The 12,749-nt window shown below is 34.5% G+C and overlaps 1 protein-coding gene across 1 annotated transcript; it reads left to right on the top strand.

The window, feature by feature from the left end:
- Positions 1-1,705: 1,705 nt before the first annotated feature.
- On the top strand, positions 1,706-10,137 carry LOC142222624 (putative cytochrome P450 9f2). The gene is made up of 4 exons (XM_075292864.1): positions 1,706-2,037; positions 8,472-8,979; positions 9,061-9,724; positions 9,781-10,137. The coding sequence occupies exons 1-4, from the start codon at positions 1,835-1,837 to the stop codon at positions 9,945-9,947; spliced, it is 1,542 nt and encodes a 513-aa protein (XP_075148979.1). The 5' UTR covers positions 1,706-1,834; the 3' UTR covers positions 9,948-10,137.
- Positions 10,138-12,749: the final 2,612 nt, after the last annotated feature.

The raw sequence follows: 12,749 nt of genomic DNA, 5'->3' as shown, positions 1-12,749 counted from the left end.
TATTAATTTTGGAAAAAATCGGTTCAGATTTAGATATAGCTGCCATATATAGTTATCACCGATTTGATCATAATTCACGTATTTATGAACCGACGTTCTTCAAATTTTGTACATCTGAATATTTTGTCAGTCCCGTCAAAACTGCCAAATATCATCTAAATCGGTTCAGATTTATATATAGCTCCCATATATATCTTTCGTCCGATTTGGACTTATATGGCCCCAAAGCGAGAGTTTTGCCCTGATTTGCTTCAAATTTTGCACAACGAGTACGTTTAATAGTATCGTTAATTGTGCCAAATTTAGTTGAAATCGGTTCAGATTTAGATATAGCTCCCCTATATACCTTTCGTCCGATTTTGACTTATATTGCTTCAAAAGCCAGAGTTTTGCCCTGATTTGATTAAAATTTTGTACAAGGAGTACATTTAATAGTATCGTTAATTGTGCCAAATTAAGTTGAAATCGGTTCAGATTTAGATATAGCTCCCATATATATCTTTCGACCGATTTGGACTTATATGGCCCCAAAAGCCAGAGTTTTGCCCTGATTTGCTTCAAATTTTGCACAACAAGTACGTTTAATAGTATCGTTAAGTGTGCTTAATTTGGTTAAAATCGGTTCCGATTTAAATATAGCTCCCATATATCTTTCGTCCGATTTGGATTTATATGTTCTCAAAAGCCAGAGTTTTGCCCTGAGTTGCTTGAAATTTTGCACAAGGAGTACGTTTTATAGTATTGTTAATTGTGCAAAATTTGGTTGAAGTCGGTTCAGATTTAGGTATAGCTCCCATATATATCATTCGCCCGATTTGGACTAATATGCCCACAGAGGCAAAAGTGCTACTCTGATTTACGTGAAATTTTGCAGAGGAAGTAGAATTGAACTTGAAACTTTGCTCAGGCAGTAGAATTAAGGTTCTGCATATGCGTGTTTATTTTGGTTGAAATCGGTTCAGATTTTGATATAGCTCCCATATATATCTTTCGCCCAATTTTCCGTCATATGACCGCAGAGGTCAATGTTGTTATCCGATTTACGTGGAATTTTGCACAGGGAGTAGATTCAACATAGTAACTATGCATGTGAAATTTGATTGCAATCGGTTCAGATTTCGATATAGATTCGATATATATGTTTTTCCTATTTAGGCAAAACTGGCCGAAATACCTACATTTTCCTTATCAAATCGCCACTGCTAAGTCGAAAACTTATCAAAATGACTCAAATTTTCCTACTACTCTATTACACATCTATCGACCGATAAATCATAAATACACTTTTGCGAAGTTGCCTCAAAATTGGTTCATATTTAAATGTTTCCTATATTTTTTTACTAACATTGTGTTCCACCTCAGCGCATTAGCCGACTTAAATGTAAAATCTATAAGTATTGCAGAACTCTGTACAGATCTGCTCAGATATACAGAATATATGTGTATGGATTCATATAGCATCCAACACATTGGACGGATTTGATATGGTATCGAAAATGTGGACTTACAAAGTGGTGAAGGGTATAAAATATTGATTTAACATACTACGATCTCAAACCATCTATTTCGTATTGCTACTGCGAGAGCATAAGAAAAAAGCTCAAAGCCAAAACTAAGCTTTTATATCATTGCTCTCCATCTCTCTCCAATTGTTTTACTTGTTTGATTATTCATAAAAAGAGTTAACATAATAAACAATCGAACCAGTTAAACAAATTTCTTACAATTGAATACCCAATAACAAAATCAAATTTTTATTAAAAAAAAAAAAAAACAACAAAACAAAGTGATAATCAGTATTAAAAAGAAGCTACCGAATTAAAAATAACAAAAAATGTGGTTAGAATGGGTGATTTTGATATCGGTGTTACTTTATCTGATCTATCGCTTCTGTACAGCCAATCATGATTATTTCAAAAAACGTGGTATTCCCTCAGCCAAACATATACCTATTGTAGGTAATTTTTGGGAAATGGTATTAGGTCGTAAATCGATGTTAGATGTTCTGGTTGAGATTTACAATGAGCATGATGGAAAGTAAGTTAATTGGTGAATGAAATATTTGTTTACACTACCGAGTATTGTCATAATAATAAAGATCGGAAACCGGGAGAAGCAAGATTTATTCATTGTAAAGAACGGATGAGAAAGTTTGAAATCGAAAATACGTATGTTTGTGAGTCGATTTATGATCCAGAGTACTGTCAAATTTTCTAGGAAATCTGACGAATTGCAGGAAAATCCAGGATGTCTTTAATATGATCATACAAAAAAGGACTGCTATAAACTGTATAGAAAAGTATCTTTCTGACTCAAAAACGTATTAAGTGCGCAATACACTCAAGCCAGTGAACCGCCCAGACAAGATTATTTTGGTTAATTTTTGAAAAAGTAGGCAATTTTAAAAATAAGTAAATATTTTTCGTCTAATTCAAGAAAATTCATACACTGAAAAAACAGTGAACCCACCAGGAAGAAAACTTTCGGTTAATTTTAGAAAATTTTGAATATTTGTAGAAAATTTTAACTAAACAGTATTACAAACGTTGGCATCACGCCGATGTCATAAAAATAAGTAAATATTTTTCGACAAATACAAGTAAATTTATTAGACATAACTAAGTTTTTTCACTTGTTAAAGAAAATTTTGTAGTTTGAAGAAAAAACTTGGAGTTAAAAATTGCAAGAATGTCTTTAGTGACATACGAAGTTCATGATGGACGCATTTTTGGTAAAATTTAAAAATTTAAAGAAATTTTGAACTATTTTGTGGAAGACGCAAATTTAGTCAATCTTTATGCTTCATTTGAGTATATTTTTTTCCTCGGGTTTAGTTAATTTAACTAACGTACACAAAAATTTATTAGAGTAAAGAAAACTTTCTCCAAACCTAATATTTCTATGAACTAAAATAAAGTTAAATTGGCTTTAGTGAAATAGAGAGTTCACTTTTTTTGAGTGTATAATTAATTTCTAGCAAAAAAGTGTTGCCATACGCACGAAAAAGACTAATTTTCATAGGTTTCGATGTAAAAATGATATGTTTGTTTAAGAAAATTTCATATGTTGGAAGAAAAAATTGGATTTAAAAATTGTTAAAATGTCTTTAGCGCTGTACGAAGTTCGAGACAGGTACAATTTTAGTAAAATTTAGTCATTTGAGAGACTTATGAAATCAATTCAAGCAAACTTCTGTCATTTTAGGAAAATATGAACTATTTTATTTTGTAGTAAAATTGTGCACTATATTTGTATACAACTTTTTTTCTTATTTTTAGTTCACGTCATTAAAGTTAGCAAAACATTATTCAAATAAGGAACATTTACTCATATTGTGCAAAATTTAACTAAAATCAACGAATCTTCATGAACTAAAATAAAGTTCAGTTGGCCCCTTTTTTCTTGATATTCTTTAAAAATTTGAAATGTTCAAGTCTAAACATTATTCAATTTACACATTCAATTGTGTATTCGGAGCCTTGCAATCGATATGCTTAGAGTGAAACATAACATATGTTTGCACAGTACAAACAATGTGTTGTTTGTACAATTTCTTAAAATATATATGCTTGAAGCAGAATAGGTTTGGGAGTATATATTACAGAGGCGATTTTTCTTGAGGGTGCATTAACGCAATGAAAACGTGTTTTTTGGATCCGGAAGTGGTGCGAAATTTGCTCAGAAGTTATGAGTTTGACATGAGCTTGTTATAGGGTAGAAGTCAACTTTTTAAGCATCCGCAGCATTAATTCGCATTAGTTCTTCAAGTGTGATGATATTGCAGTCTTTTTTGGATTTCATTTTAAAAAAGCAAGAGAAAATATAAACAAGTATAAACGGCCGTAAATTTGGCCAGGCCGAATATTATATATCTTCCACCATAGTTTGCGTAACACTTGCCGATGGCAAGGTATCTTAAAAATTCTTAATATCGTCTTATAAATTATACGTTAGTTCTCATGAGGTATATTTTGCAGGTTAAAGTGGCAGCCCGATTAAGTTTCAGGCTCACTTAGACTATTCACTCCACTGTGATATACACATAATTATGAAGCGATATGGACCAATTTTTGCATGGTTGTTAGAAGCCATATACTAACATAACGTACAAAATTGCAACCGATTAGGATGGAATTTGCTCCTCCAAGAGGCTCCAGAGGTCAAATCTGGGGATCGGTTTAATGGGGGCTATATATAATTAGGGACTGATATTGACCAATTTGTGCATGGTTGTTAGAGGCCACACTGTTAGATAAATATGCTTTTCATATGTTCCGATATAAACAAAATGTGTTTCGGGCACAATTTTTAAACACAATATATTTAAGTGCAAACATATAATGTTCCTAAACTAACACAATGTTTGGGACACATATGCTAATATGTTAGAATATATAATGTTTGGGGCATGAATGTTTCCAAACTTATAATATATTAACACAAAACAAACATATGAATGTTTCGGCAGTATCCAATAATATATGTGCTTCCTGCAAAATATGTTTGGAACATAACATATGTTAGAGAAGCGATTTTTTGAGGGTGCATATACAAACACAACATATCGAATTTCAACCTGATCGGATCAAATTGGATCCTTCAAGAGGCTCCGTAATCCAAATCTGGGGATCGGTTTAAATGGGTGCTATATATACCCAGCAAAAAATTTTGGAAGTTCTTCTTACGGCACAACTTTAAAAGCACTTCCAAATATGTTCTCACAAAGATGTTCTTTATTTTAACTGCACAGGAAGTTTATTTAAGTCAATTTTTTCTAACTCGCTTTTTTCATATTTTTAATGGGAAATTTTGGGGGTCCAACGTAGGGAAAATGGAGAACAATATGTGTTGCTGCTGTTATGAAATACCCCTGTAGAATATGAGTGGTTCGATTCGTTTGATTATTTCTCAGAGCAATGAGAAATAATCAACGATATTATGCGGAAATAAAACCAACCGGAAAGAGAATAAATAATAACTAAGGGAAGTTTTATTTATATTGTAACAGGTTGGATGATAAGTCCTCGGTCTAACAAAGAAAAACACATTTTTTTTTTCAAAATTCGTTTTTCTTATTCAACATAGTTCCCTTCAAGAGCGATACACCGATTATAACGACCTTCCAATTTTTTGATACCATTTTGTAGTACTCCTTCGGTTTTTCCTCAAAATAGGCCTCAGTTTCGGCGATCACCTCTTCATTGCAGCCAAATTTTTTCCCTGCGAGCATCCTTTTGAGGTCTGAGAACAAGAAAAAGTCGCTGGGGCCCAGATCTGGAGAATACGGTGGGTGGGGAAGCAATTCGAACTCCAATACAAGAATTTTTGACATCGTTCTCAATGACTTGTGGCACGGTGCGTTATCTTGGTGGAACCACACTTTTTTCTTCTTCATATGGGACCGTTTTGCCGCGATTTCGACCTTCAAACGCTCCAATAACGCCATATAATAGTCACTGTTGATGGTTTTTTCCTTCTCAAGATAATCGATAAAAATTATTCCATGCGCATCCCAAAAAACAGAGGCCATTACTTTACTTTGAGTCTTTCCACGCTTCGCAGACGGTTCACCGGTCGCTGTCCACTCAGCCGACTGTCGATTGGACTCAGGAGTGTAGTGATGGAGCCATGTTTCATCCATTGTCACATATCGACGGAAAAACTCGGGTGTATTACGAGTTAACAGCTGCAAACACCGTTCCGAATCATCAACACATTGTTGTTTTTGGTCAAATGTGAGCTCGCGCGGCACCCATTTTGCACAGAGCTTCCGCATATCCAAATATTGATGAATGATATGACCAACACGTTCCTTTGATATCTCTAAGGCCTCTGCTATCTCGATCAACTTCATTGTACGGTCATTCAAAATCAATTTGTGGATTTTGTTGATGTTTTCGTCGGTAACCACCTCTTTCGGGCGTCCACTGCGTTCACTGTCCTCCTTGCTCATTTCACCACGCTTGAATTTTGCATACCAATTAATTATTGTTGATTTCCCTGGGACAGAGACCGGAAACTCATTATCAAGCCAACAAGGAATTACTTTTTTTCCATTTTTTTCACAATAACAAAAGTTGCTTCACAAAAGACGCTCTATCTCACAAACTAATTGACTTACAGACGTCAAATTTTGACATGAATCATTTGAAGGTTGGTACTATATAAAAATAGTTTGCAGTTAATACTAGCGACGCCATCTATGTGTCAGACCGGGGACTTATCTGTCTACCTGTTAAGGTACAATATTTATTGAAAAATGAAATAGGAAATAAATGAGAGGAGATATATGTGTAATGATGCTCACCGTTTGAAAGTTGGAGGGAAAGTGATTAAAAAAGAAAGCGTCTTAAACCGTTGATAGCTTAATGTACTAAATTCGATTAGGAAATATTCACAATAGATTTTATCGATTATTTAGTAAACTTTTACTAAAAGTAATTCAAACTAATTCAAATTCATAATTCAAACAATTCAAAAGATGAGAAATTACACTGTGATTTATAAATCATTAATTCAAAGTAGAATTCATTAATATGAGAGTAGTAAAATTCATAAAATAAATAATAAAAAATCCAAATTAAAGTCACAAAAATTTGGACAACCATTAAGTTTGTCTAGCATAAATGTTGGAGACCATATACTTTTACTACACTGTTAGAAAAATATGTTTTTCATATGTTCCGATATAAACCAAATGTGTTTCGGGTACAATTTCTAAACACAATACATTTAAGTACAAACATGTAATGTTCCTAAACTAACACAAAATGTTTGGGACACATATGTTAATATGTTAGAATATATTATGTTTGGGGCATGAATATTTCATAAAAATAATATGTGTGAATGTAAACATATATAAATTTACAAATTTCGAGTAAACACATATATGTTGGGATACTTTATTCAGAGAGCGACAGAGAGAGAGAGAGAGTTAGTATAGAGAAAGAAATAGAGATGGAAACCGGGAGGGTTGAATAAAAAGATATCAATATAACACAGCGAGAGAATGAAATGAGAGCAATTTCTGTGAAACCGCTTGTATGTTGTTTCGCAAAACTGTTTCATGATAAGGCCAAAAATTTAATATGCTTAAGTCTAAATATTATTTAATTTGAATATTAGAATGAATATTCAGAACCAAGAGAATAGACATTTGAAAAAAAAAAACAGCATATTTGTATTACGGAAAAAGATGCGAAGAACTCAAAAATTTCGTGAAAGTGAAAATTATGTGAGGGAATGAGCACAATCTTCTTTGGGGAATTCTTCCAAGCATAAACTATTTTTGGACTCAAAATGCTTCCAAACATATAATATGCTCACATAAAACGAACATATTAATGTTTCGGCAGTATCCAATAATATATGTGCTTCCTGCAAAATATGTTTGGAACATATGTTAGAGAAGCAATTTTTTTTGAGGGTGTACGTATCAAATTTCAACCGGGCAAGCAAAATCTGGGGGGGAGCCACCGTGGTGCAATGGTTAGCATGCCCGCCTTGCATACACAAGGTCGTGGGTTCGATTCCTGCTACGACCGAACACCAAAAAGTTTTTCAGCGGTGGATTATCCCACCTCAGTAATGCTGGTGACATTTCTGAGGGTTTCAAAGCTTCTCTAAGTGGTTTCACTGGAATGTGGAACGCCGTTCTGACTCGGCTATAAAAAGGAGGTCCCTTGTCATTGAGCTTAACATGGAATCGGGCAGCACTCAGTGATAAGAGAGAAGTTCACCACTGTGGTATCACAATGGACTGAATAGTCTAAGTGAGCCTGATACATCGGGCTGCCACATAACCTAACCTAACCTAACATCTGGGGGTCCTTTTATATGATGGATATATGTAAAAGTGGTCCGATATGGTCAATTTGCAATACCATTCGACCTACACCAATAATTGCTACTTGTGCCGCGTTTCAAGTCGATAGCATGTTACGTTCGGAAGTTAGCGTGATTTCAACAGATGGACAGACGGACATCGCTAGGTCGACTCAGAATTTCACCATGACCCAGAAAATAAATATACTTTATGGGGTCTTAGATCAATAATTCGATGTGTTGCAAACGGAATGACAAAGCTAATATGAACTTTTGCTACTTGTATCTCAACGGGCGTTTTGAATAATAGTAGCAAATATTGGATAGCAAATTCTGTCGAGGAATGGATGGAGCCGTTATTAAAGTCTTAACATCATAAAAGTGACTATATTATTCGCGAATTCAACTCGTGAATATTTTTCCAAAATTTGTTTCTCACGATTGATATTTGATTAGTTAATGACGCTCACAACAATTTCGAGTCACGCGGACACTTCTACTCCTATTATTCTGCTTCCACGAGATACAGATCTTGCCATAGCATTAGGTGCACATCACTGTTATAAATATGTGCTGTTCGATTCTATATTTAGATAAATGATAGTGATATCTGTATTCTCCATTTTATCTGTATTTTTCTACAGAGTTTATGGAGTTTTCGATCAAGGTCAGCCTATTTATATGATAAAAGATCCCGAGTTAATCAAACAAATTGCTGTCAAAGATTTCGATCATTTCGTTAATCATCGTACATTTACCGATCCTGACGATGATAAACATCTTTTCGCGGCGTCGCTCTTTATGATGCAGGATGGCAGATGGAAGGATATGCGTAGTACATTGAGTCCAGCCTTTACAGGTAGTAAAATGAGGGCTATGTATCAGTTAATGCATGATGTAGCCCAACAAACAATGCTATATATGAAGAGTCTATCGGAAGCTGCAGGTCCCCAAGGATTGGAGTTAGAAATCAAGGATTTCATAACACGCTATACCAATGATATAATTGCATCGACAGCTTTTGGTCTACAGGTCAATTCATTCACCGAGACAGATAATGAATTTTACATATCGGGAAAAAAGATGACTACTTTTACCTTTACACAAGGTTTGAAATTTTTCCTATTTGGTCAATTTCCAAAAATAATGAATGTAAGAAGATATCGATATTTAATAAACACTTTTTTTATATTATTATATTATTTATATTATTTTATATTATTTACTTTTTAGCTCTTGAATATCCAGCTATTTGATAAACAGTCTATAGATTATTTTATGCGATTGGTTTTGGATTCCATGAAATATCGCCAAGAGAAGAATATCATAAGACCCGATATGATCAATATGCTTATGGAGGCCCGTGGTATGATAAAGTCCAATGACTCTCAAGTCAAGGCATCCAATCGTGAATGGAGTGATGTGGATATTGTCGGTCAATGTTTCCTCTTCTTTTTTGCGGGATTTGAAACATCTTCTTCTCTATCATGTTTCACCATACATGAGCTGATGGAAAACCCTGATATTCAAGAGAAACTCTATGAAGAAATCCAAGAGGTTAATGAAAAATTAAATGGCCAACCTCCCACCTATGAAGCTATGATGGATATGAGATATATGGATATGGTGGTTCGTGAATGTTTAAGAAAATGGCCTGCTGCTAATATAATTGATCGGACGTGCAATAAAGACATCAGCTATGATTTGGGCGATGGATTAAAATTGGATCTGAAAAAAGGTGATGGTGTTTGGCTACCCGTTCCCGCTCTACACAGAGACCCACAATATTTTGATCAGCCTTTGAAATTCGATCCAGAACGATTTAGTGAAGAAAATAAGGATACAATAAATCCATTTGCCTATATACCTTTTGGTGTTGGACCCAGAAATTGTATTGGTATGTAGACGAATATTTTGGAAGAGTTTTGTTTGTTTTAATTGAGTGATTTTTAGGTTCCCGTTTCGCTTTATTGGAATCCAAGGTCTTGGTTTATTATCTATTGCGTGAATTTAAGTTTGAAAAATCTCCCAAAAGCTGTATACCAATGGAACTTAAAGCTTCTGGTTTTCAGCTATCTGCTAAACATGGATTTTGGGTGAATTTTGTGGCCAGATCTTAAGTGTAGCAATGAAGAAAATGAGTGCAATGGCTATTCGTTCAAATACACTCATGAGTCGAGTATTACTGATGAGTAGAGTATTTCTAATGACTCATTTAGCAGAGGGTACTTTTATCATTGTTTGTTGTCTTAAATGTATTTAGAAACGAATAAATGGGCGTACTATTAAAATATTTATTAATGGAGAAAATTATTGACTTTTTCTTACAGTTTGGGGGTAACGTGTCAACATATGATATAAAAAGAATAAACTAATGTATCTATCCCACTGCAGAACATATGTTACCATCAGGGACCGAAGAAATTGTTTAATGATTTATAGATAGATGGTAATTTTTTTTTTATCGAATAGGCTTATCGAATAGACTAAGATCTCAAGGGTAGGGAAATTTCTCGAAAATGTTCTAAGCAGCGATAGATGACGTTAATCAATGAGGCAGTGTTGCCAGGTCATTTTTGAATCTTCCCCCAAATCTTAAGAAAAAACCCCTAAATTGCTCTAGAGTTTTTTCAAAAGCCCCCAAACATTTCAGAATGTAAAAAATTTCGTGAAAAAATCCTGTAGTGATACATTTTAAAAATTTAATTGAATAAAAATATATAATAATACGATATCAATTTAAAAAGCAGGTAAAACAAAATAATTTAATGTTTAAATATTTTAAATCAAATTAATTTAAAACAAGTATATACGGCCGTAAGTTCGGTCAGGCCGAAGCTTATGTACCCTCCATCATGGATTGCGTAGAAACTTCTTCTAAACGCTGCCATCCAGAGTCGAATTACTTAAGTTGCGGTAACGCTTGCCGATGGCAAGGTATCTTAAAATCTCGTAACACCATCTTCTAAATTGTATGTAAGTCCATACGTGGAATATATTAAATCAAAAAAGATCGATCCAATACGTATATAATTCAGTTTGACAAAGTAGACATAAAATTTTGACAAAATTTTGTACAGAAATAAAATTTTAACAAAATTTTCTATACAAATAAAATTTTCACAAAATTTTCTATAGAAATAAAAATTTTGACAAAATTTTCTATAGAAAGAAAATTTTGACAAAAATTTCTCCAGAAATAAAATTTTAACAAAATTTTCTATAGAAATAAAATCTTGGTATATTATTTCTGGCTCGAGTGGCAACCATGATTATGAACCGAATAAAATTTGAACAAAATTTTCTATAGAAATAAAATTTTGACAATGATGAAAATTTTATTATGAACCGATATGGACCAATTTTTGTGTGATTGGACCAATTTTGGTATGGTTGTTAGCGACCATATACTAACACCACGTTCCCAATTTGAACCGGATCGGATGAATTTTGCTCCTCCAAGAGGCTCCGTAGGTCAAATCTGGAGAATGTTTTATATGGGGGCTATATATAATTATGGACCGATATGGACCAATTCTGGCACGTTTGTTAAAGATCATATACTAACACCATGTTCCAAATTACAACCGGATTGGATGAAATTTGCTTCTCTTGGAGACTTCGCAACCCAAATCTGGGGATCGGTTTATATTGGCGCTATATATAATTATGGACCGATGTGGACCAATTTTTACACGGTTGTTAGAGACCATATACCAACATCATGTACCAAATTTCAGCCGGATCGGATGAAATTTACTTCTCTTTGAGGCTCCGCAAGCCAAATCTGGGGATCGGTTTATATGGGGGCTATATATAATTATGGACCGATGTGGATCAATTTTTGCATGATTGTTAGAGACCATATACCAACACCATGTACAAATTTCAGCCGGATCGGATGAAATATGCTTCTCTTAGAGGCTCCACAAGCCAAATCTCGGGATCGGTTTATATGGGGGCTATATATAATTATGGACCGATATGGACCAATTTTTGCATGGTTGTTAGAGACCATATACCAACATCATGTACAAATTTCAGCCGGATCGGATGAAATTTGCATCTCTTTGAGGCTCCGCAAGCCAAATCTGGGGATCGGTTTATATGGGGACTATATATAATTATGGACCGATGTGGACCAATTTTTGCATGGTTGTTAGAGACCATATACCAACACCATATACCAAATTTCAGCTGGATCGGATGAAATATGCTTCTGCTCCACAAACCAAATCTGAGGGTCCCTTTATATGGGGGCTATACGTAAAAGTGGGCCGATATGGCCCATTTTCAACACCATCCGACCTACATCGATAAAAACTACTTGTGCCAAGTTTCAAGTCGATAGCTTGTTTCGTTCGGAAGTTAGCGTGATTTCAACAGACGGACGGACGGACATGCTTAGATCGACTCAGAATTTCACCACGACCCAGAATATATATACTTTATAGGGTCTTAGAGCAATATTTCGATGTGTTACAAACGGAATGACAAAGTTAATATACCCCCATCCTATGATGGAGGGTATAAAAATCGGTTTACAAAGTAAACAAATAAAGGAAATTCAGTAAATATATACATTATTAAAATTTTAAATCGTTTGCCGTTGCAGTCTACAAATTGTAGGTGTTAAATTATGAGACCCATAGGTTAGGTGGCAGCCCGATGTATCAGGCTCACTTAGACTATTCAGTCCATTGTGATACCACAGCGGTGAACTTCTCTCTTATCACCGAGAGCTGCCGAATCCATGTTAAGCTCAATGATAAGAGACCTATTTTTTATAGCCGAGTCCGAACGGCGTTCCACATTGTAGCGAAACCACTTAGAGAAGTTTTGAAACACTCAGAAATGTCGCCAACATTAATGAGGTGGGATAATCCAGCGCTGAACCATTGCACCACGGTGTCTCCCTAAGA

Source organism: Haematobia irritans, chromosome 1 (assembly GCF_050003625.1).
Source record: "Haematobia irritans isolate KBUSLIRL chromosome 1, ASM5000362v1, whole genome shotgun sequence".
In the NCBI taxonomy this organism is placed as follows: domain Eukaryota; kingdom Metazoa; phylum Arthropoda; class Insecta; order Diptera; family Muscidae; genus Haematobia; species Haematobia irritans.
The sequence above is the reverse complement of the archived record's forward strand: the minus strand, read 5'-3'. Positions and strand labels throughout refer to the sequence as shown.

What these genes read in the sequence shown, in the direction of transcription:
- LOC142222624 (XM_075292864.1), top strand. Translation starts at nt 1,835, where the DNA reads ATGTGGTTAGAATGGGTGATTTTGATATCGGTGTTACTTTATCTGATC. An exon ending in AATTTCCAAAAATAATGAAT is followed by an intron (nt 8,980 to 9,060) that starts GTAAGAAGATAT and finishes TTTACTTTTTAG; the next exon opens with CTCTTGAATATCCAGCTATT. An exon ending in TGGACCCAGAAATTGTATTG is followed by an intron (nt 9,725 to 9,780) that starts GTATGTAGACGA and finishes AGTGATTTTTAG; the next exon opens with GTTCCCGTTTCGCTTTATTG.